General features: G+C 41.4%; 1 protein-coding gene across 1 annotated transcript in view; it reads left to right on the top strand.

The window, feature by feature from the left end:
• SLC22A2 (solute carrier family 22 member 2) overlaps nucleotides 1-23,707 on the top strand; it is a 46,006-nt gene extending 22,299 nt beyond the window's left edge. Inside the window, exons 10-11 of the mRNA XM_032161926.2 lie at nucleotides 12,285-12,384; nucleotides 23,165-23,707. Of these exons, the coding sequence (XP_032017817.1) occupies nucleotides 12,285-12,384; nucleotides 23,165-23,231 (167 nt within the window). The 3' untranslated portion in view covers nucleotides 23,232-23,707. The remainder of the gene's footprint in view (nucleotides 1-12,284; nucleotides 12,385-23,164) is intronic.
• Nucleotides 23,708-25,349: the final 1,642 nt, after the last annotated feature.

The following is a 25,349-nucleotide window of genomic DNA, read 5'->3' as shown; positions in this document are numbered from 1 at the left end:
TTACTTACCACAGGTCAGGAGCCCTGTACAGGGACTATGTAGACAAGGTATGATGTCAGTTTTCCCAGGGGGCTTTTATTGGCTCTACAAGTTAAGTTTGATTTCTTAAAGGAAAGCACAACATTCCAGCCAAAGCCTTGGTAAAAATAACCAGTTTCTCCAACTGTGTCCTGTTGCAAAAGAAAACAGATTCTTATTGCACTTATGCAAATAACTATATTGCCATAAGTTAAGAGTACTCACAGATAATTTTCAAATTCTGGAGAAATCAGGTAGAGAGAAACAAATGTGCTCCAAATTTTTCACAGGAATATACTTGACTTAATTTCTACAAGCTGTAAATATTAATAGCTCAAAAGAAAAGTTTCCTTGACTCTGAAAAACAAAACAAAGGATCAGCAACGTTTTAAGCAAAAAGTTAAAAAAGATTACTCTGGTCTTTTATTAGTTCAGTCCATGCAGTTAACTCCTGCTTTGTTTGATATACATGAACATTTCACCTCTCCATGAAAGTCCTGAAAGTATTTTCCTCTATTCCTCTATTCTCACAATTTCCAAAGTTATCAGAAACCTGCATTCAAGAATACCTGTTAAAGTCCTATAGTTGATTATAAAACCACCTTTTGAAGAGGATCAACACAAGACAACAATTGTCTGTGGATGGTTAAGTCTTAGGGCAGCCACAGTCAAAAACACAATTGACAAAGAAATATGTTACTTCTGTGGCACACATTAATTTAACATAGCAATTACAATTATTACTGATAATGTACACTAAGTCCCATCAGAATTATAGGAGTTTCACATAATTTTGGAACACATACCATTAATATATTTATATAAATAGAGCCCAAAGACAGCCAAACACCATTTTATATTTGACAATGCTTCCTGTATGACTTTTATACTACATAAGTCAAATTTCACTTTTACATTAGTGTACTATTAATGTTAAACCTTCATAGACATATCTACCCAATTTTAATGTTTGACCATAAGGTAGGATTCTCATAAACCTTTTATAACTCTTTACAAACTTTTTATTAAAGAGCAGATCAGTGCTCTAAGAAAAACCTATTGTGCTTTTATTCTAATGTTCAATTTATGGAAAAACTGAATGATACCCTTTAACTTTAGCCAATATATTCACACACAGAATTTCTTTTACATGATTAATTTTTCACAAATCTTCCACAACTTGTTGAAACCTTCAGCTTTATCTTATTTAACTTTAAACAATCCTTTAACCCTTTAATCTAGGCAGAAAAAGCCATATTTCTATGACTTCTTATAATCTTTTACCAAAACTACATTTCACTTTTTTTACACACCCAGCATGTACAACTGTTTTTATTTCCCAAAGATTACTTAAGTCACATGAACTAAAAAGCATTACATTTTTAACTTTTCTGCCAAGAATATTTGACTTAAGCTCTTATTATTTTTAAATGTGTTAATCAAAACTCTTTCATATCATACACACAGCACATATAAATTCACAGACAGAAGAGGAGTCAGCACTTGTAAGATTTTTCATTTGCTACTTTAAGTTTCTCTTCAAAGTATGCAGCTTCTAGGGCCTATTAAGCAGGCACAGCTGAAAGGCAAAAACAGATTCCCCGAAATTAAGAGTCTCATTTTTATACCATATCCTCTATCCCAAAAAGAGGAAATCAGCCCATTTCCTATAGGAATCTTATCTCTCAGTGGGGAATGGGACATTTTCATAACTTCTAGGTGGCCAAGAGCATGCTTGTCTGATGTAAACTTGCAAAGAGCTGAGGATCTCCCCATAACTGCCATTAGCTATCCCCAAAACTATATTTCCTACCTAGTCACACATCAAAGTTGTCTCATAATGTGTAGTAATTTCTGATACCCTCCAAGTCAAAAACATCAGATAATGAAATGAAAAACAAAACAGAGCCTTAGATTTTGAGAGGGATCTATCCACTTTAATTCCTCGGGCTTTAGGAGGAAAACAGAGGTTTTTCCAAAAGGGGGTCTGTGATGTCTCCTCTGTTTTTCCCATGGAGTTCCAGGCTGTTAGAGGTTGAACAAATTGACTTTTAACCATAGCACTCAAATCCTTTTAAATATCTTATTACCTGACTCTAGCCATGCCAAACAGCCAATATTTTTGTGCTCAGAGAAAGGAAAGTTCAAGATGGTTTGTGGAGAGGAAGAGAATTAACCAGTGGTAAAGGTTATACAGATTTTAAACCAGAAAATATTCATTCCCTAAGCCAGGATTGAACCCTGGGCCACCATTGTAAAATGGTGAAGCCTTAGCTATTGAGCTACAGCATTGGCTAGTTTCCATTGTTCTTCCCAGAAGGATTTTAGAGCAGCCAATTCTGAGCTTGCCAAGGCTTTTAACTGTTCAAGATAATTTTTAGGGATAAGTATGACATGAACCCCCAAATTCCTATCTGTTGGATGGTGGAAACCAAGACAAAGAACTGCTGTGTGGTTACAAGTTCAAGCTCCCAAGGACATTTTTCAACATGTGGTCTCTGGGCACAGTGAAAGAGCAGACGGTTACCCTGAGTAACAGAGAAAATAGAAAAGAGAAAGGAGAGAAAGGGAGAAAAACATTGCCTGGTGGGGCGGCAGGGGCAGCTCCTCCTGTGGCAGGGTGGGGAAGGAGAGGTGCTCAGGGAGGCCAGAAGAAGACCCACCCATTACAGCAACACTGTTCAGGTGACCACTTGTCGGTAGCGAAGGGATCTTTTCCAGCAGTCCTATCAGCTCTCAAGTGTCCCCATTAGGAAGAAATAACTTTCACTCGTGTCCATGTGACGAGACCACCAAACAAGCTTTGTGTGAGTAACAAGGCTGTTTATTTCACCTGGGTGAAGGCGGGCTGAATCCAAAAAGAGTCAGCAAAGGGAGATGGGGTGGGGCCATTTTATAGGATTTGCGTAGGCAAAGGAAAATTACAGTCAAAGGGGGTAGTTCTCTGGCAGGCAGCGGCGGGAGTCACAAGGTCCTCAGTGAGCTTTTGAGCCAGGATGAGCCAGGAGAAGGAATTGCACAAGGTAATGTCATCAGTTAAGTCAGGAACAGGCCATTTTCACTTCTTTTGTGATTCTTCAGTTACTTCAGGCCATCTGGGTGTATACGTGCAGGTCACAGGGGATATGATGGCTTAGCTTGGGCTCAGAGGCCTGACATTCCTGTCTTCTTACATTAATAAGAAAAATAATGAAAAACGAAATATTGGTAAAGTGTTGGGGTGGGAAAATTTTGGGGGGTGGTATGGAGAGATGATGGGCGATGTTTCTCAGGGCTGGTTTGAGTGGAATTAGGGGCAGCATGGGAACCTAGAGTGGGAGAGATTAAGCTGAAGGAAGATTTTGTGGTAAGGTTGTTAGAGGGAGCATTTGTCATATAGAATGATTGGTGATGGCCTGGGTGCAGTTTTCTATGAATTGAGAAACTAAACAGAAGACACAAGGTCCAAATAAAAGAAGGAGAAAAATAGGTATTAAAGGACTAAGAATTGGGAGGACCCAGGACATCCAATTGGAGAGTGTCCAAGGGGGGTTCAGTGTAAGTACTTGTTTGGTTGGTGAGTTTTTGGGCTCTATTCTTGACAGAGTCCTTTTTTAAAGTTGGAGCCTGAGCTTGGTGAGGTGTGTTTTTAAAAGACCATTAGTCCGTTTTACCTTTCCTGAAGACTGAGGATGATAAGGGGTATGAAGTTTCCACTGAATACCAAGAGCCTGAGAAACTGCTTGAGTGATTTGACTAATAAAGGCCGGTCCATTATCAGACTCTATAGAGGTGGGAAGGCCAAACCAAAGAATTATGTCTGACAGAAGGGAAGAAATGATCGCGGTGGCCTTCTCAGACCCTGTGGGAAAGGCCTCTACCCATCCAGTGAAAGTGTCTACCCAGCCAAGAGATATTTTAGTTTCCTGACTCGGCGCATGTGAGTGAAGTTAATTTGCCAGTCCTGGGCAGGGGCAAATCCCTGAGCTTGATGTGTAGAGAAGGGAGGGGGCCTGAGAAATTCCTGAGGAGTAGTAGAGTAGCAGATGGAACACTGAGAAGTGATTTCCTTAAGGATAGATTTCCACAATGGAAAGAAAATGAGAGGTTTTAAGAGATGGGCTAGGGCTTGTAACCTACATGGAAGAGACTATGAAATGATGACAGAATAGAATGGGCCTGTGAGGCTGGAAGGAGATCCTTGGTCCAAGAACCATTTGCCTTGTGTGGGAAAAGATTGATAGGTGGAAGTTTCAGTGGGGGAGTAGGTGGGAGTGGCCAGATGAGAAGGAGAGAAACTGCCATGAGGGATAGAAGTTGGAACGCTAGCTGCTTTTTTAGCTACCTTATCAGCATAAGCACTGTCCTGAGCGAAGGGATCTGATGCCTTTTGATGGCTGCTTTTTTAGCTGCCTTATGAGCGTAAGCATTATCCTGAGCGATGGGATCTGGTGCCTTTTGATGGCCTTTGCAGTGAATGACTCCAGCTTCCTTTGGAAGTAAAGCAGCTTTGAGAAGCGTTTTTTTTAAAGAGGCATTAATGATGGAGGACCCTGGCATAGTGAGGAAATTTCTTTCTGCCCATATAACAGCATGGTGGTGCAGGATATCAAAGGCATATTTAGAGTCAGTATTAATATTGATTTGTAGCCCCTTTGCAAGAGTGAGGGCCCAAGTTAAGGCAATGAGTTTGGCTTGCTGAGAGATAGTGGAGGGGGCAGAGCAGTAGCCTCAATGATAGATGTGGAAGATACTATACCATAGCCTGCCTTTGCTGGTGTGTGGTGATTAAGCCTGATGGAACTGCCATCAATAAACCAAGTGTGATCAGGGTGAGGAACAGGAAAGAAGGAAATACGGGGAAATGGGGTGAATGTCAGGTGGATCAGAGAGATACAGTCATGGGAGTCAGGTGTGGTATCCGGAATAATGTGGGAGGCCAGATTGAAGCAGGAACAGTGGTAATTGTGGGAGACTCAACAAACAGTGAGTATAGCTGAAGGAGCCAGGTGAGAGGAAGAAAATAGATTTTGGAAGTTACGAGAACTGTAGAGAGTGAGTTGAGCATAGTTTGTGATTTTGAGGGCCTCTAAAAGCATTAACACAGTGGTAGCCACTGCACGCAGACATGAGGGTTAGGCTAAAATGGTAAGGTCAAGTTGTTTGGATAAAAGGGCTACAGGGCGCAGCCCCTGTCCTTGTATAAGAATTCCGACCGCACAGCCCTGCCCTTCAGCTGTATGTAATGAAAAGGGAGTGATGAGTTAGGGAGAGCCAGCGTGGGAGCAGCTTTTAGGGCTGTTTTTTAAGGAATGGAAAGGGGAGTGGGGAAAGGATTTAGGATTTATGGGGTCAGCTAGGTTTATCTAGAACAGAATAATGGGTTGTGGAGGGAGGTATTAAGGATAGGAGAGTATATGGGTTTGGCACCTCGGGGTGGATAGGCAAAACAATTTGGTTGATAAGACGCAGATCCTGAACTAACCTGTAAGGCTTGTCTGGTTTTAGGAGAGGTAAAATGGGGGAATTGTAAGCAGAGTTTATAGGTTTTAGAAGCCCATGCTGTAGCAGGCAAGTGATAATAGGCTTTAATCCTTTTAAAGCATGCTGCAGAATGAGATATTGGCATTGAGCAGGGTAAGGGTGATTAGGTTTTAATGGGATAGTAATGGGCATGTGATCGGTTGCCAGAGAGGGAGTAGAGGTATTCCATATTTGTGGGTTAAGGTGGGGGGATACAAGAGGAAGACGCAAAGGAGGCTTTGGGTTGGGAAGAAGGGTAGCAATGAGATGTGGCTGTAGTCCAGGAATAGTCAGGGAAGCAGATAATTTGGTTAAAATGTCTCGGCCTAATAAGGGAACTGGCCAGGTGGGGATAACTGAATAAAGAGTGCATAAAAGAATGTTGTCCAAGTTGGCACCAGAGTGAGGGAATTTTAAGGAGTTTTGAAGCTTGGCCATCAATACCCACAACAGTTATGGAAGCAAGGGAAACAGTCCCTTGAAAAGAAGGTAATGTGGAGTAGGTAGCCTCTGTATTGATTAAGAAGGGGACGGACTTACCCTCCACTGTAAGAGCTACCCAAAGCTCAGTGTCTGTGATGGTCCAGGGGACTTCTGAGGTGATCGGTCAGCATCAGTCTTCAGCTGCTAAGCTGAGCAGATCTGGTGAGGAGTCAGTCGGAGAGCCTTGGGCTAGAGCTTTAGGGGCCCTGAGAGTGGCTGTGGGGCAAGTTGAACAGCCCAATTTCCAGTGGGGTCCTGCACAGATGGGGCATGGCTTAGGAGGAATCCCAGGCTGCAGGCATTCCTTGGCCCAGTGGCCAGATTTCTGGCACTTGTAGCAAGCTCCTGGGGGAGGAGGTTCTGGAGGAACCCCTGGCAGCTGCAGTTCAGGCATTTGGAGTTGTTGTGTGCTGGAGATGTGGCTGGGGTTTGTCTCACAGTGGAGGCAAGGAATTGCAATTCAGAAATACATTGCTACTTGGCTGCCTCTACTCTATTATTGTACACCTTGAAGGCGAGGTTAATTAAGTCCTGTTGTGGGGTTTGAGGGCCGGAATTTAATTTTTGGAGCTTTATTCTAATGTCAGGAGCTGACTGGGTAATAAAATGCATATTTAGAATGAGATAGCCTTCTGACCGTTCAGGGTCTAGGGCTGTAAAGAGTCTAAGGGTTGCTGTCAAAAGGGCCATGGACTGGGCTAGGTTTTTATATTTGATGAAAAAGAGCCTAAATGCTAACTGATTTGGGAGAGGTCAGATAAAGAAAAAGGAACATTAACCTTGACTACGCCTTTAGCTCCAGCCACCTTTTTAAGAGGAAATTGCTGGGCAGGTGGGGGAGGGCTAGTTGTGGAATGAAACTGTAAGGTGGAGCTGGTGTGAGGAGAGGAGGTGAAAAAAGGATCATAGGGTCGGAGAGTGGAGGCTGAGGAAGAATTGGGACCTAGCTCAGCCTGGCAAGGAGTAGCCTGGGGAGGAGGGGAGAGGTCAGATGGGTCTGTAGAAAAGGAAGTTTGGAAAGACTCATTGACGCTTGGGGTTGGGACTGAGGGGACATGTGGGAGGGAAAGAAGCAAGATTTGGGACGAGTTGCATTGGGAACAGAGACTAGTGAGGGACCAATGTGTAAAAGAATGCCTGGACGTCAGGCACCTCAGACCGTTTGCCCATTTTATGACAATTATCTAGATTTTGTAGGATGGAAAAATCAAAAGTGCCATTTTCTGGCTATTTGGAACCACTGTCAAATTTGTACTGGGGTCAAGTGGTATTGCAGAAGAAAATAAGATGCTTAGATTTTAGATCAGGCGAGAGTTGAAGAGGTTTTAAGTTTTTGAGAATGCAGGCTAAGAGAGAAGAAGGAGGAATGGAAGGTGGAAATCTGCCCATAATGAAGGAGGCAAGCCCAGAGAAAAGAGAGAGTAGAGACACAGAGAGAAGGAGTCAGGGGTGCTTGCCCCCCAGAAAAGTGGAAAAGGGGTGGGAGGTGCTTGCCCCCAGGAAAGTGGAGAAGGGGTGGGGACATGGAGAGAAGGGGTTGGGTGAGCAGCCAAAGCAGGCATCCCCGCAATTGACTTGCCACCAAGGAATGTGGGTGAATGACCAAGGCAAGTGTCCCCGCGGTGATCAGACACCAATGAAATGTGGATGAATAATCAGGCAGGCATCCCCACATGATTAAACACCCAGGGATGACTGTCTTCCCAAGTCCGTGACCGATGCCGGAGTTTTGGGTCCACAGATAAAATGTGTCATCTCTGTCTCTACCAGAAAAGGAAAGGAACTGAAATTAAGAGAAGGGAGAGATTGAAGTGTGGCGCCAAGATTGAAAGGAGAAAGAGGTTGAGGGATAGTGAGAGAGGTTGGAGAAGAGAGTAAAGAGAGGCCACTTACCCAATTTAAAATTGGTGAGATGTTCCTTGGGCTGGTTAGTCTGAGGACCAGAGGTCGTAGGTGGATCTTTCTCACAGAGCAAACAGCAGGAGGACAGGGGACTGATCTCCCAAGAGAGGTCCCCCGATCCAAGTCACGGAATCAAATTTCACTGGTGTCCGTGTGAAGAGACCACCAAACAGGCTTTGTGTGAGCAACATGGCTGTTTATTTCACCTGGTTGCAGGCAGGCTGAGTCTGAAAAGACAGTCAGCGAAGGGAGATAGGGGTGGGGCTGTTTTATAGGATTTGGGTAGGTAATGGAAAATTACAGTCAAAGGGGGTTGCTCTCTGGCAGGCAGGGGTGGGAGACACAAGGAGCTCAGCGGGGGAGCTTTTGAGCCAGGATGAGCCAGGAGAAGGAATTTCATAAGGTAATGTCATCAGTTAAGTCAGGAACAGACCATTTTCACTTTTTTGTGATTCTTCAGTTACTTCAGGCCATCTGGATGTATACGTGCAGGTCACAGGGGATATGATGGCTCAGCTTGGGCTCAGAGGCCTGACAATTACTACCCATGTTCTATGATCCTGTATATGCCTAATCCTGTCACCCGTAGACATCAGCAGAGTGTAAGGGAAATTAATTCAAAGAAAATAGCGGTTAACATCCCATAGTGCCAAACTGGTTCTTAGCTGAGAGGGACTTTACTGAGAGGGACCTCTAATCCCCTCAGTCTTAGGAAGGACTCTAACCTTCCTAAGTTAGTCCTCAAACCCAAGTTCAGTCAAGGGTCTTTGCCTTTTATTAAGAGTGACTTTTAACCCTCTCTGTCTTCGAAGAGCCTCTAACTCCCCTAAGTTGGGCCTCTAACCCAATCACGTCCTTTACCTGGGTACGCCAGCACTTACCCAAAGTTAATTCATCAGTGCTGCAGTCTGTGTCCTTTGGGCTGGTGGGGGGAGGTCTCCTCAGTATCCTCCCTTCAGGGTTCACCAGAAAGATGTTGTTGGAAAGGGGTCCTGATCCAGACCCCAAGAGAGGGTTCTTGGATCTCACACAAGAAAGAATTCAGGGCAAGTCCATAGAATAATGTGAAAGCAACTTTGTTAAGGAAGTCACGGAATAAAGAATGGCTACTCCACAGGCAGAGCAGCCCTGAGGGCTCCTAGTTGCCCATTTTTATAGTTATTTCTTGATTATATGCTAAACAAAAGGTGGATTATTAATGAGTTTCCCCTTTTTTGACCATATAGGGTAACTTCCTGATGTTGCCATGGCATTTGTAAACTGTCATGGCACTGGTGGGAGGGTAGCAATGAAGACAACCAGAGGTCCCTCTCATTGCCATCTTGGTTTTGGTGGGTTATAGCCAGCTTTACTGCAGACTGTTTGACCAGCAAGGTCTTTATGAGCTGTATCTTGTGCTGAACTCCTATCTTATCCTGTGACTTAGAGTGCCTAACTGTCTGGGAATGCAACCCTGTAAGTCTCAGCCTTATTTTACCCAGTCCCTATTCAAGATAAAGTTGTTGTGTTTCAAAAGCCTCTGACATGTCGAGGAAAGAAAGCTAAATTCTGTAAAATATTTAAAGAGTTTATTCTGAGCCAAATATGAGTGACCATATTCAACCAAATATGAGTGACTTGTCTAAGGCACAGTCTCAAGAGGTCCTGAGAACATGTGTCCAAGGTGGTTGGAGTACAGCTTGGTTTTATACATATTAAGCAGACAAAAGACATCCATCAATACATGCAAGGTATCCATTGGTTTGGTCCAGAAAAGCAAGACAACACAATGCAGGGGCTTCCAGGTCATAGGTGGATTCAAAGATTTTCTGATTGGCAATTGCTTGAAAGAGTTAAGTTATTATCTGAAGATCCAGAATCAATAGAAAAGAGTGCCTGAGTTAAGATAAGTGGTTGTGGAAACCAAGGCTCTTATTATGTAGATGAAGTCTCATAGGTACCCTTTGAGACAATCAATGGCAAATGTTTCCTATATAGACCTTTAAAAGGTGCTAGACTCTCAGTTAATCTCTTCAGGATTGGGAGGGTCTAGAAAGGGAAAGATCTAGTTATGTTAATAGAGATTCTTTACAGATGCAAATTCTCTCCACAAAAGATGGCTTTGCCAGGCCATTTCAAAATAGGGCAAAGAAATATATTTTGGGGTAAAATATTTTAGTTTTTTTGTCATGTGATATTATTCTATGGTCAGGTTGGAATTTGCTATCTTATTGCTACAAAGAGTCTGTTGTGTCAGTCTTAAGATGTGTTTTAATGTTAACACTGGTGAGTAGTGCTTGAACTCCAAAAGGGAGAGGGCATGATGAGATATGTCTGACCCCCACCCCTCTCCATCAAGGCTTGAATGGGAAGGGGTGGGGGTGAAAAACCTTGAAGTTTTCCAGTTCAATTCAATCAGTTGGGGATCTCCAACTTTTATTTTTAGTTTACATTTGTGAGGTGGTATTGTTAAAGAAAAACTTCTGCTGAATTAAATTTACAAGAGTTTAATTAAGCAAAGAATGATTCGAGAATCAGGCTGCCTCCTGAGCCAGAGTAGGCTCAGAGATTCCAACACAACCACAGGGTGAAAGAAGATTTAGGGGAAGAAAAAGGAAAGCCACGTACAGAAATCGGAAGTGAGGTACAGAAATAATGGGATTGGTTACAGCTTGGCATTTGCCTTATTTGAACATGGTTTCAACAGTTGGCCGCATTTGACTGGCTAAAACTTGGTGATTTTGTAACCACCCAAGGGGTTCACCATGCCTGCTGCCTAGACAGAGCCAATTTCTCAAGACAGGGGAATTGCAATAGAGAATGAGTAATTCACACAGGGCCGGCTGTGTGGGAGACTGGAGTTTTATTATTACTCAAATCAGTCTCCTGAGCATTCGGGGAGCAAAGTTTTTAAGGATAACTTTGTGGGTGGGGGAAGCCAGTGAGCTGGCAGTGCTGATTGGTCAGGGATGAAATCATAGGGAGTCAAAGCTGTCTTCTTGTGCTGAGTCAGTTCTTGCTGGGGGCCACAAGATCAGATAAGCCAGTTTATCAATTTGGGTAGTGTCAGCTGATCCATCGAGTGCAGGGTCTGCAAAATACCCAAGCACTGATTTTAGCAGCAGTTTAGAAAGGGTCAGAATCTTGTAGACTCAAACTGCATGACTCCTAAACCATAATTTCTTATGTTGTGGCTAATGTTAGTCCTACAAAGGCAACCTAGTCCCCAGGCAACAAAGAGGTCTCCTTTGGCTGTTGTCATCTTTGTTTTAATCTATAAACTAAGTTTCGCCCAAAGTTAGTTCAGCCTATACCCAAGAATGACAAGGACAGCTTGGAGGTTAGAAGCAAGATGAAGTCGATTAAGTTAGATCTCTTTCACTGTCTCAGTCATAATTTTGCAAAGGTGGTTTTAATTGGCACAAGAGTAGGCTATAGTGTGTTTACCATTCCATCTAGATTATAGTTCACAATGTATAGAGAAATCTTTAGGCCAAACTTAAAATATGTAAGGAGGCAGCTGTAGGCTAAACTTGATTTGACAGTATGTTATCCCAATTTATATAGGAATGTCTGGAGCATCAGAAAGATAACAGAACTTCCCAAGGCCTTGAGACCAGTATGTGAGGGGCTAGAGTTGGAGTCCAGGCCCTCAGAGCTTGGGTTCTGTGCCCCGCAGCTTCTATTTCAGCCATTTTCTGAGGGTGTAAAAATAGAGACCAGCATGTAGTGTTTTGAGACCTCAAAACTAGTGAAGAACTTACATCCTATTTTCTATATTCTATTATTGTGAAACACATATAAATACAACTTTAAAAGATCAAAACTTTAATCAGAATCTGAAGAAACAAAAACATGTAAGTGTTTATTATTAAAGATTATAGCTAGAGACAAAGAAAAAAAGGAATAACAGGAATTTAAGGAACACCTGAATTTAAACTAAAATCCTGGCTATACCTTTTAGTGCTCTTACATAGTAATAAATACATAATTCATTACTTTTATTTGCTAGAAATGATCCAAGTTTCTGACTTATTTTCTTTACTAAGTGATTTAAACTGGCAGGGTTATGGTCCTCCTTTTCTTACAGTTAATTTTTTGCAGAGTTATTTTCTAACTCCAAAGTATCTTAATATGGTGGCAATGTCCTCTACCCTAGAATAACCTTGACTCAAAATGTTAAGTATTTCATTTCCCTATTAGGAATAGTAATTCAAAGGAGTTTAGAACTGGTATAATACTTATAATGGAAAATACAGCAGTCAGAGATAGCAAAGGAATCTGTAAATAAGTATAGAAAAACACCAAAAAAAATGTTTTAAACAAAAATAAGGGAAACTCTAATTATAGTCCTTGAGTTTTTCAGTTCTTAATGTGATTTTCGTCTGTTTGGCTTTCAGGCGTGCTTGGCTTGGTTGCTGGAGGTCTGGTGCTGTTGCTTCCAGAAACTAAAGGGAAGGCTTTGCCTGAGACCATCGAGGAAGCTGAAAATATGCAAAGGTAGGCAGTTGAAAGTTCTAAATGAATTGTTCTATAAAGGTTTTAAGACAACCCTGTAGCCATTTGGAAAGAATTAAATTGACTTCATACTTCACACCATACACTGAGATAAATTCAAACTAAATCAAAGACTTGAAAGCATTAAAAAAAATTAGTAAAATTACAAAGACACTATACGAGAATTTCTTTAAACTTTGATGTGGAGAAGGTCTTTCTAAATATGACCCAAAAATCCAGAATCCATAGAAGAAAGGTCAACATGTTTGCTTTCATAAAAATAAAATATTCTGCATTAAACAACTACCATAAGCTAAAAATAAAATTATAAACTTGAAGAAAATATTTACTACTCTATATTGGGCTAATTTTCCTAACAAATCCATAAGAGCAACCACTCAATAGAAAAAAAAATAAGCAACAGATTTGAGCAAATAATTCAGTGAAAGGGAAATAAAAACAACTCTTAGATACATGAAAATATGCTCAACTTCCTTCATAGTAAGAGAAGTTCAAATTAACACTGCACTAATAACTACTTGGATTGTCAAAAATAAAATTACTTGGTAACACACTATGTTGGGGAAGAACGGGGAGAAATGCAGTCTCCTGTGTTGCTGGTAGGAGTTAGATGCTTCTATGATGGACAGTGCAATAGTAGCATAAAAATTACAAACATGGGCTGGGTGCGGTAGCTCATGCCTCTAGTCCCAGCACTTTTGGGATGCCGAGGCGGGCGGATCACAAGGTCAGGAGATCGAGATCATCCTGGCTAACATGGTAAACCCCGTCTCTACTAAAAAAATACAAAAAAATTAGCTGGATGTGGTGGTACGTGCCTGTAATCCCAGCCACTGGGGAGGCTGAGGCAGGAGAATTGCTTGAACCTGCGAGGCAGAGGTTGCAGTGAGCTGAGATCGTGCCACTGCACTCCAGTCTGGGTGACAAAGCAAGACTCTGTCTCAAAAAACTAAAAGTAAATTAAATAAAAATTATAAACATGTGTATCCTTTAACCTAGTAACTCTACACCTCCAGAAGTTTACATGTACAAAGTGACATATGTACAGGAGTAGTCATTAAGGCAATTTTTTATAACAAGCGTTTGGTAACAACCTAAATGACCATGAATTAGAACACCAGTTAAATAAATGATATGCCGTTCTGTAAAATTATACAGCCATTAAAAAGAATGAGGCTGCTTCACATACACTGACAAGGAAAGTTCTCCAAGATACATTGCTAATGGGGGAAAAAGCAAAACATAGAAAGGTATATAGTCTATCATTTGTGTAAAAATAGTGAAAGACATATACATAAATACTTGTATCTCTGGAAAAATGTACAAGAACCATAACACTGGTTGTCTATGGAATTGAGTGACTGTGAGATACAGGTAGAAGGGAGACTTCAATGCTTACCTTTTTGTAATTTTGAATTTTGGACCATATGAACCCATTCAAACAGTACATAAAAAAAAATTCTAGATAAAGACAAACCTATCTGACACTCTCCCCACGAGTTTGTTTATACAGTATGTTTAGATATTTTTATTTATTTTCTTCCTACTCCACTTTTGGCCTGTTGATACCACAAACAACTGATTTTTATTCATTTTACCAAACCTTCATGTTTAACATTCTCAGTACTTGGGCAAAATGCTGGTAAATCACAGTGGTCTGAGGCTTTTCCTAGAACTTGAGTCTTGGAGTTGGAAGAGGCCTTTGAATCCGGCCAGAGGTCACACACTCGCAGCCTGCAGGCCACCAAGTTCTCCAGTGCACTCTTTGGCCTACACAGTATTTTTTTAAAGTGGGAAATTCCACATAAACTGGATTTCCAGGATCTGTTTTAAAAAAGCAGAAGATTTGGTAACACTGAGAAGATATTTCCTCTTGTTGGCAATTTGTAGGAGCTGAATGATGGCTTGGCTTTCTCAAGGGCACGCCCTCTGCAGGAGGCCCCAGTCCCCACTGTTTCCTACTATCTTTGGTACATTGCCTGGTGCATGCAGACATTTGAGTTGGAGACCTTTCATCTAAACCAACCATCTCCAACCCCGTACCCCTCTCCCCATGCAGCTTCCCACACACATGGGCACCTCCCGTCAAAGACAGTCTAAATCCTGTTTACTGTTGTATCGCTGGAACTCAGCACAGTGCCTGGCACACACAGAGCAGGAGGGAGCTTACCAATTATTTGTGGAATAAATGCTGAAGTTCGTTCTACGGCATCCCTAATTGAAGTTTCTTTCTCTAGCCAGCACCAGTGCCAGGCAGGCAGTAATATATGTGGTGAAGAGCAAGACCTGTAGAACCTGAGCCCTGCTGTCACATTTCCCATGTGTGTGGCTCCTTAATGCCTCAAAGCCTCAGTTTCCTCATCTGTAAATGGGGACAACAGTACCTACTCACTGGATTAAAGAAGAAAATATGTGTAAAGTGCCTGACACTAATTAAGTGTCAATTGGTTCCTAATTAAATTGTTATGGTTCCTAAGGGCACTAAACCTGTCCTAGTTACAAATATAACCTGTGAACTTATACCTAATACCTTATCTCACTTCTTAAGCCTGTTTTCCTTTCTGTAAAATGAGGATAACAATAGCTAACATTTACTAAGTGCTCTCACCCAGTGCTTTCCAACTGACACTCACCAAGTGTCAATAAAGTGCCTGACACTAATTAATTAACGTCTATGAGCCACTGCTATTATTCATAGAAGCTTTTGTAGCTGTTCTATAAAACAGGAAGATATAAGCCTAGACTGTTTATTGGAAATCAAATTTTAAAATACATTCCGAGTTGTTGTTGTAAGGTGGAGAAGTGTGGCTCAGTGACACACACATACCTATGCTTGTCAGAGTTGTTCATTTTCATCAGGCTGAGTCGAAGCAGGCTAAAGCGATATTTCAAAAGACCATTCCTGTTTTTATTTTATATTCTTTCCATTTATGTGATCTACAAATACTCCTATGAAGATTTGCACTGTTCTTATTTCTGTATTACATAACCCAGTTCACCACGCACTGAGAGGTATGTGTAAGACTTGGAGAATTGCAGAAGAGCGGGAGTGGTGAGGGCTGAGACAGAGCCAGAGAACAGTGTGCCTACAGAGGGAGGGGTGGGAGGTGTGGCCTGCAGGAGGCAGGGATGTCTGGGAGCAGGAGGGCAGACCACAGCTGGCACTGAAAACTGACTTCAAGAACAGTGTCACATGTGCTGAGGAGAGCCAGCAGAAACAGGGCAGGGCAAGAGTCCCTCCCTCACCAACCAAGTCATTTGGTTCCTAACGGCACTAAACCTGTCATAGTTACAAATATAGCCTGTATGGACTTATACCCTATTCTTTATCTCACTTCTCACTTTTTTTGTCTCTCTATTTTTGAGACAGGGTCTCCCACCAGTTACACTGGCTGGAGTGCAGTGGCTCAATCTCAGCTCATTGCAGCCTCAACCTCCTGGGCTCAGGTCATTCTCCCACCTAAGCTTCCCAAGTAGCTATGACTACAGGCATGTGCCACCACGCCCAGCTAATTTTTTGTATTTTTTTAGTAGAGACAGGTTTTGCCATGTTGCCCAGGACGGTCTCAAACTGTGGAGCTCAAGTTATCCGCCCACCTTGGCCTCCCAAATTGCTGGGATTACAGGTGTGAGCCACCACGCCCTGCCATTTATCTCACTTCTTAAGCTGGTTTTCCTTGCTGTAAAATGAGGATAACAATAGCTAACATTTTCTAAGAGCGCTACTCAGTGCTTTCCATGGCCTTCCCATGCACCTTCTTTTATTGCACTTCGTTTTATTGTGCTTTGCAGATATTGCGTTTTTTAACAGATTGAAGGTATACAGCAACCCTACATTAAGCAAGTTTATTTGCAGCATTTTTCCAACAGCAAGTGCTCACTTCATGTCACTGTGGCATGTTTTGGTAATTCTCACAATATTTCAAACTTTTCCATTATTATCATATCTGTGATAGTGATCTGCAGTCAGTAATCTTTGATACTACTATTGTAATTGTTTTAGGGCACCACAAACCATGTCTGTGTAAAACAGCAAACTTAATTGATAAATGTGTGTGATCTGACTGTCCCACACACTGAGCGTTCCCCCATCTCTCTCCCTCCCCTTGGGCCTTCCTATTGCCCAAGACACAACCATATTGAAATTAGGCCAATTAATAGCTCTACAATGCCCTCTAGGTGTTAAATGAAAGGAAGAGTTGCAAGTCTCAACTTTAAAGCAAAAGGCAGAAATGATTAAGCTCAGTGAGGAAGTCATGTTGAAAGCCAGCATAAGCCGAAAGCGAGGCCTCTTGCACCGGTTAGCCAAGTTGAGAATGCACAGGAAAAGTTCTTGAAGGACGTTTAAAAACGCTACTCCAGTGAACACACAAATGAGAAAATGAAACAGCCTTACTGATGATATGGAGAAAGCTTGACTGGTCTGGATAGAAGATCAAACCAGTCGGCCGGGCACGGTGGCTCACGCCTGTGATCCCAGCACTTTGGGAGGCCGAGGTGGGTGGATCACGAGGTCAGGAGATCGAGACCACCCTGGCTAACACAGTGAAACCCCGTCTCTACTAAAAATACAAAAAATTAGCCGAGCATGGTGGCAGGCGCCTGTAGTCCCAGCTACTTGGGAGGCTGAGGCAGGAGAATGGTGTGAACCCGGGAGGCGGAGCTTGTAGTGAGCCGAGATAGGCCACTGCAGTACCGCCTGGGTGAAAGAGCAAGACTCTGTCTCAAAAAAAAAAAAAAGATCAAACCAGTCACAACATTCCCTTAAGCCAAAGCCTAATCCAGAGCAAGGCCCTAACTCTCTTAAATTATATGAAGGCTGAGACAGGTGAAGAAGTAGCAGAAGAAAAATCCAAAGTCAGTAAGGTTGGTTCATAAGGCTTAAGGAAAGAAGCCATCTCCATAACATAAAAGTGCAAGGTGAAGCAGCAAGTGCTGATGTAGAAGCTGCAGCAAGTTATCCAGATCTAACAAAGATCATTGATGAAGGGGGTCACACTAAACAACAGATTTTCAATCTAGACACAACAGCCTTTTATTGGAAGAAGATGCCATTTAGGACTTTCAAGGTGAGAGAGGAAAAAATCAACGCCTGGTTTCAAAGCTCAAAGGACAGGTGGACTCTCTTGTGAAGAGTGAATGCAACTGGTGACTAGAAGGTGAAGCCAGTGTTCATTTACCATTAAAACCCTAGGGTCCACAAGAATTATACTAAATCTACTCTGCTTGTGCTCATGGAATAACAAAGCCTGTGTACAGATAACAGTACATCTGTTTATAGCATGGTTTATTGAATATTTTAAGCCTGCTGTTTAGGCCTACTGCTTAGAAAAGAAGATCGTTTTCAAAAGATTACTGCTCATGGACAATACATACACCTGGTCACCCAAGAGCTCTGATGGAGATGCACCCAAAGATTAATGTTGTTTTAATGCCTGCTAACACAGCATCCATTCTGCAGCCCATGGATCAAGGAGTAGTTTTGACATTCAAGTATTATTATTTAAGAAATATACTTTATAAGGCTATAGCTACCATAGATGGTAATTCCTCTAATTGTTCTAGGCAAAGTACATTGAAAACCTTCTGGAAAGGTTTCACCATTGTAGGTGCCACTAAGAACATTTGTGAATCATTGGAGGAGGTCAAAATATGAACATTAACGGGAGTTTTGAAGATGTTGATTAGAGCCCTCATGGATAATTTCGAAGAGCTCAAGACTTCAGCATAAAAAGTGTCTGCAGATATGATAGAAATAGCAAGAGAACTAGAATTAGAAGTAGAGCCCGAAGACGTGACTCAGTTGCTTCAACCTCGTGATAAAACTTGAACAGATGAGGAGTTGCTTCTTACAGCTGAGCTTAGAAAGTGGTTTCTTGAGATGGAATCTACTCCTGGTGGAGATCCTGTGAACATTGTTGAAACGACAACAAAGGATTTAGGATATTACATAAACTTAGTTGACAAAGCAGCATCAGGGTTTGAGAGGATTGACTCCAATTTTTAAAGAAGCTCTACTGCGGGTAAAATGCTATGAAATAGCATTGCATGCTACAGAGAAATCTTTCATGAAGGGAAGAGTCCATCAACATTGAAAACTTCAGATTCTTGTTTTAAGAAGTTTCAACAGCCACTTCAACCTTCAGCAACCACTGTCTTGATCAGTCAGCAGCCAGCAACATAGAGGCAAGAGCCTCCACCAGCAAGATTACCACTAATTGAAGCTTCAGATGATTGTTAGCATTTTTAAAAAATAAAGAGTTTTAAAATTACATTGTTTTCTTAGACATAATATTGCACATTTAATAGACTACAGTATAGTGTAACTATAACTTTTATATGACCTGGGAAACCAACACAAATGTATGACTCACTTTATGGTAAAATTTACTTTATTGTGGTGGTCTGGAACTGAATCCCCAATATCTCTGAGGTATGCCCGTATTCCCTCATTGAATCCTTGCAGCAACCCTATGAAATAGGTGTTATTATTATTAACCTCACTGACAACTGGAAAAAAAAAAACAGGCCAGAGAAAGTAAAGGACTTGCTCAAAACCACACAGCCAATAAGCAACAAAGCCAAAGTTTCAATCCTGGCAGCTAGATTTTGTGGCCCATGAACTTGTCTCACCATCAGAGGGTTGGGCTCATGCATGGGACAATGCAATGAAGCACCCATCACAGTGCTTGGTATTTAGTTAGTAGTCACTCACCGGTGGCTGATGTTGCTGCTGCTGCTGTTGTTGCTGCTGCTATTGTCATTTTTATTGTTGCTGTTGTTGCTGCTATTGCTGTTGTTATTGTTACTGCTGCTATTGTTTTTGCTATTGCTATTACCGTTGTTATTGCTATTGTACTTATTTCTACTGTTGTTACTGTTGTTTCTGCTGCTGTTATAATTATTGCTGCTGTTGGTACTGCTGCTACTGTTGTTGCTGCTGTGGTTGCTGATGTTGCTGCTGCTGTTGTTACTGCTGGTGTTCCTACTGCTGTTGTTGCTGCTGCTGTTATTGCTTCTGTTGCTATTGCTGTGGCTATTGTTGCTGCTGTTGCTGTTGTTGACTGTGATGTTGTTGCTATTGTTGTTGCTGATACTTCCATTGTTATTGCTGCTGCTGTTGTTGCTACTACTGCTACTGCTGCTGTTACTGTTGTTGCCTCTGTTAGTGTTGTGGTTGCTGCTATTGCTGCTACTGTTACTGTTGCTGCTGTTACTATTGCTGTTGTTGTTTTTGTCACTGCTGTTGCTGCTCTCGTTGCTTTTGTTATTGTTGCAGCTACTGTTGTTGCTGCTTTGTTGCTGTTGCTGATGCTTTTGCTGTGGTTGTTGTTTTTGTTGCTGCTGTTGCTGTTCACTATTGTTATTGTTACAGCTACCGTTGTTGCTGCTCTTGCTGCTGCTGCTGTTGCTGATGTTGTTGCTGCTTCTGCTATTGCTGTTGCTGCTTTTGCTGACGTTGCTGTTGTTGCTACTGTTATAATTATTGCTGCTGCTGTTGTTGCTGCTGTTGCTTTTGTTATTGTTGTAGCTACTTTTGCTCCTCTTGTTGTTGTTGCTGCTATTGCTGCTGTTGTTGCTTTTGTTATTGTTGCTGCTGCCACTGTTGCTGACATTGATGTTGCTGCTGCTGTTGTTGCTGCTACTGCTATTGTTGCTGTTTCTATTATTATTGCTGTTGTTGACTATGATGCTGTTGCTGTTGCTGAAATTGTTGCTGTTGTTAATGCTGTTGTCATTGCTGCTGCTGCTGTTGTTACCACTATTGCTACTGCAGCTGCTGTTGTTGCTACTGCTGATGTTGCTGCTACTGTTACTGTTGTGGTTGCTGCTACTATTGCTGCTATTGTTGCTTTTGTTGTTGCTGCTGCTTCTGTTGTTATTGCCATTGTTGACTATGATGCTGTTGCTATTGCTGTCACTGCTGCTACTGTTGCTGACACTGTTGTTGCTGCTACTGTTGCTGATGTTGTCATGCTGCTATTGTTACTGCTGTTGTTGCTGCTGCTGCTGTTGCTGTTATGATTGCTGCTGCTATTGCTGTTGTTATTGTTGCTTTTATTGTTGTTGCTGCTCTTACTTCTGTTGTTGCTGCTATTACTGCTATTGTAATTATTGCTGCTGCTGCTGCTGCTGTTATTACTGCGATTTCTGTTGCTACTGCTGCTGTTGCCGTTGCTGTGGCTATTGTTGCTGTTGTTAATTGTGATGCTATTGCTGTTGTGGATGCTTCTGTTGCTATTGCTGTTGCTGTTGCTGATACTGTTGCTATTGTTGCTTTTATTATTGTTGCTGTTGTTGCTGCTGCTGCTACTGTTGCTGTTGCTGCTACTGTTGCTGTTGCTGCTACTGCTATTATTGTTGCTGCTGCTGTTGCTGTTGTTACTGCTGCTATTTTTGCTGTTGTTGTTGCTGATGCTGCTACTGTTGCTATTGCTGTCGCTGCTACTATTACTGTTGCTATTGCTGCTACTACTGCTGCTGGTGTTGCTGCTACTGTTGTTGCTACTATGGTAATGATTGCTGCTGCTGCTGCTACTGCTATTACTGTTGCTACTGCTGCTGTTGCTGTTGCTGTGGCTATTGTTGCTGTTGTTAATTTTGATGCTATTGCTGTTGCTGATGCTTCTGTTGCTATTGCTGTTGCTGTTGCTGATACTGTTGCTATTGTTGCTTTTGTTATTGTTGCTGTTGTTGCTGCTGCTGCTACTGTTGCTGTTGCTGCTACTGCTATTATTGTTGCTGCTGCTGTTGCTGTTGTTACTGCTGCTATTGTTGCTGTTGTTGCTGATGCTGCTACTGTTGCTATTGCTGTTGCTGCTACTATTACTGTTGCTATTGCTGCTACTACTGCTGCTGGTGTTGCTGCTACTGTTGTTGCTACTATGGTAATGATTGCTGCTGCTACTGCTATTACTGTTATTTCTGTTGCTACTGCTGCTGTTGCTATTGCTGTGGCTATTGTTGCTGTTGTCCATTGTGATGCTATTGCTGTTGCTGATGCTTTTGTTGCTATTGCTGTTGCTGTTGCTGATACTGTTGCTATTGTTGCTTTTGTTATTGTTGCTGTTGTTGCTGCTGCTGCTACTGTTGCTGTTGCTGCTGCTATTATTGTTGCTGTTGCTGTTGTTACTGCTGCTATTGTTGCTGTTGTTGTTGCTGATGCTGCTACTGTTGCTATTGCTGTCGCTGCTACTATTACTGTTGCTATTGCTGCTACTACTGCTGCTGGTGTTGCTGCTACTATTGTTGCTACTATGGTAATGATTGCTGCTACTGCTGCTGCTGCTGCTGTTGCTGCTATTACTACTGCTACTTCTGTTGCTGCTGCTGCTGTTATTGCTGTGACTTCTGTTGTTGCTACTGCTGCTTTTGCTATTTCTGTGGCTATTGTTGCTGCTGTTGTTGCTCTTAATTGTGATGCTGTTGATTCTGTTGCTATTGTTGCTGCTATTGCTAAAATTGTTTCTGCTGTTGTTGCTATTGTTGCTTTTGTTGTTACTGTTTCTGTTGCTTTTGTTATTGTTGCTGCTGCTGCTGTTGCTGTTGCTGCTGCTGCTGATGATGCTGTTACTGTTACTATTGCTATTACTGATACTATTGTTGCTGCTGCTGTTGTTCATGTTGCTACTGTTGCTATTGCTGTTACTACTGAGGCTGCTATTGTTGCTATTGCTGTTGCTGCTGATGGTATTACTGTTGCCATATCTGTTGCTGCTACTGTTACTGTTGCTGCTGCTATTACTATTGTTGTTGCTGTTGCTTTTGTTGTTGTTACTGCTGCTGTTGTTGCTGATACTTCTACTGTTGCTATTATAGTTGCTGCTGTTATTACTGTTGTTGCTGCTGTTGCTACTATTGCTACTACTCTTGCTGCTGTTGTTGCTTTTGTTGTTCCTGCTGCTGCTTCTATTGCTGCTATTTCTACTGTTGTTATTTCTGCCGCTGTAGTTGTTGTTATTGTTCTTGCCAGAGAGACCAGAGAAGCTCAACTGACTTGATTGTACCTCCCCATCTGGAGCTTTAGATAATTCCAAAACCATAGGGTGACTTGGGTAAGCTTCTGCCATCCCTCGTCTCAGATCGGATTGGTCCAGAAAATGAGACAAGACTAACCAACTCCAGGTGGGGGAAATTCTGTGAGATGCTGGGTGGCTAGGAGCAGCCCACAACTGATTCAATATTGCTATAAACAGGAACAGGTCCAAAAGGCATGGCTGGGAACAACAAAATGGAGAAAGCAGCATTTCTAGGATGAATATCAGCAATGTCCTGGCATTCATGAAGACAAGATCATTGAGAAAACTTGCAATTTGAACAAATGTTTTAATTGCATTCTTCATTTATCAAGCTGTTGAAAAGTAAATACACTTTGAAAAAATAATTTTTCAAATTCTATTTGCATAACTAGTGATAACAATGTCTAGATTTTGCAATCTTCATCATTAACTGATATAAGATTAAGTTTAGAGTTTACCCACATTCTCTATTACAGAGAAAGGTGAACACCCTAAAAAAGGAACTTATTTAGGCCAGTTCCAATTCAATAAGGTAATTTTAGAAATAACTCTGTCGACATGAGTTATCAACAAGTTCTGTCCATTTTCTTTGTGAGAACCACCACTCAGAACACATTGCAAGACTAATCCTGAACAAAGTTTATAATCTTTTGTTGTTCCTCTTATTTATTACCCACTTTATTTTGGTTTTCAGCCTCCTCATAATTTCTTTCTCCCCTCTCCATTTTTATTTCTTATTGCAGACCAAGAAAAAATAAAGAAAACATGATTTACCTCCAAGTTCAGAAACTAGACATTCCATTGAACTAGGAAGAGAGACCGTTGCTGCTGTCAGGACCTAGCTTTGATGGCAGCAAGACCAAAAGCAGAAATCCCTGCACTCATCACAAAGCCCATACAACTCAACCAAACTTACCCCTGAGCCCTATCAACCTAGGTCTACAGCCAGTGGAGTCTATTGTACACTGTAGAAAAATACCTATGGGACCAGATCCTGCCAAGTTCTTCCAGTTCACTTTATTCTCAGCATTCCTAGGACATTGGACATTGGTTTTCTGGAGGGTTTTTTTTTCCATTTTTGTATTTTTAAAAATTTGATTATTTTCTCTACAATGCCATCTAACGAGAATACATAGGGGAACTGTGGACCAGGGAAACAAAATAGAAAAAAGTATGAAAAACAGTAAAGTTGGGAGAGGATCATCTATTTTCTTAAAGAAATAAAGCACCCAAAACAATATAAAGTTGTCCAGAATGTATGTCAAGAACTTTAGATAGGCCTTTCAGTAACATAGGTGAAGACCTTTTTTTTTTTTTTATTATACTTTAGGTTTTAGGGTACATGTGTACAATGTGCAGGTTTGTTGCATATGTATCCATGTGCCATGTTGTTTTGCTGCACCCATTAACTCGTCATTTAGCATTATGGCATTTTAAAAAATACATTGATTATTATCTAGGTTAGAATTAAAGTGAATCTCAAATAAAAGAATCAGGAATACAACTTAAGTAATCATGAGGTCCTTCCATATTTAGACTGGGTAAGCATGAATGTGTATTTTCTTCAAAAGACCTTGAGAAGGGTTCAATAAAAAATATTAGCATTATAAAACCATTGATGATCATTTTTTAGTCTGGTAAAAATGTCTCAAAATTTGTGGATTTTCCAGCACTTTGGGAGGCCGAGGTGGGCGGATCATGAGGTCAGGAGATCAAGACCATGGTGAAACCCCATCTCTACTAAAAATACAAAAAAAATTAGCCGGGTGTGGTGGTGGGCGCCTATAGTCCCAGCTACTCGGAGAGGCTGAGGCAGGAGAATGGCGTGAACCCCGGGAGGCAGAGCTTGCAGTGAGCCGAGATTGCGCCACTGCACTCCAGCCTGGGCGACAGAGCAAGACTCTGTCTCAAAAAAAAAAAAAAAAAAAAAAAAATTTGTGGATTTTAAAATACATGTTAATATTTTATAAAAGTAATATTATAAATACATTTTTAAAAGCTAAATATCATAAGGTTTATAATGAAAAACAAAATTCCTTGCCCTTTTCACCTCTACTAATTTCTCAGAGAAAATTTTCAACTATTTTAGGTGTATTTTCCCCCTGAGATTCATCTCTCTATATATAAATAACTTCTTTATATTGACATTTCTTGATTTTTCAGTTTAAATATTATCTATTTACTTTTTAATATAAAAGATAAAGATGTAACTCCATCTCTCACTTCATCCCAACACACAGCTTTTCTGTTCCCTTTAAACTTTGTCACATTTTTATTAAATACTGAACTTTCATGTCATTATGGCTATTAACACTGAGTCATTTCGTGTACTATGATTATGCTTCCTTTCTTTTACAGTATCTTGCTTTTCCTGAACACTGGTTTTTATTGCTTTGTTTTCTACATATTCATATTAATTTTCCTCCAAGCTGTCTGACAGAATAATAGCTCTCCCCTCAATGTATTCAAATACACCACACATTGGTTTCTCTTCTCTTTTTTTGTTCTAAGAGACCTCCCACATGGAGCCCCCAGCCCTCCTGCTCCACTTTGGCCTGGTGGATCTCTAGGTCTGCAGCAGAGCTGCTGCCCTGGGCTCTCTTTCCCCACCTTCCTGAGTGTTTCTTTTGTCTCCTGTCTCCTAGATGCCATCTCCTTGATTTTTGTCACATTTTAAAGAAGCATAACTTCCAATAGCTTCCTGAGAAAGCAGGCGTGCATATTCTCCCACACTCTCTTCTGTGGCATCAACTGTTGAAACCTGAAAATGACATTTCTCAGACCCTCACCACCTGGCTTCCTATACGGCTCTACCAGTGGGTCACACTGGCGAGAGATGGGAAGGAAGGAGCAAGAGAGAAGAGAAACATTGATATTATAGGCTGTAGAATTGCACCATAGGCTGAATTCATACCATCATCAGGTCTC

This window comes from Hylobates moloch, unplaced genomic scaffold (genome assembly GCF_009828535.3).
Source record: "Hylobates moloch isolate HMO894 unplaced genomic scaffold, HMol_V3 SCAFFOLD_2, whole genome shotgun sequence".
NCBI classification, from domain to species: domain Eukaryota; kingdom Metazoa; phylum Chordata; class Mammalia; order Primates; family Hylobatidae; genus Hylobates; species Hylobates moloch.
This window is presented reverse-complemented; position numbering and strand designations above follow the sequence as displayed.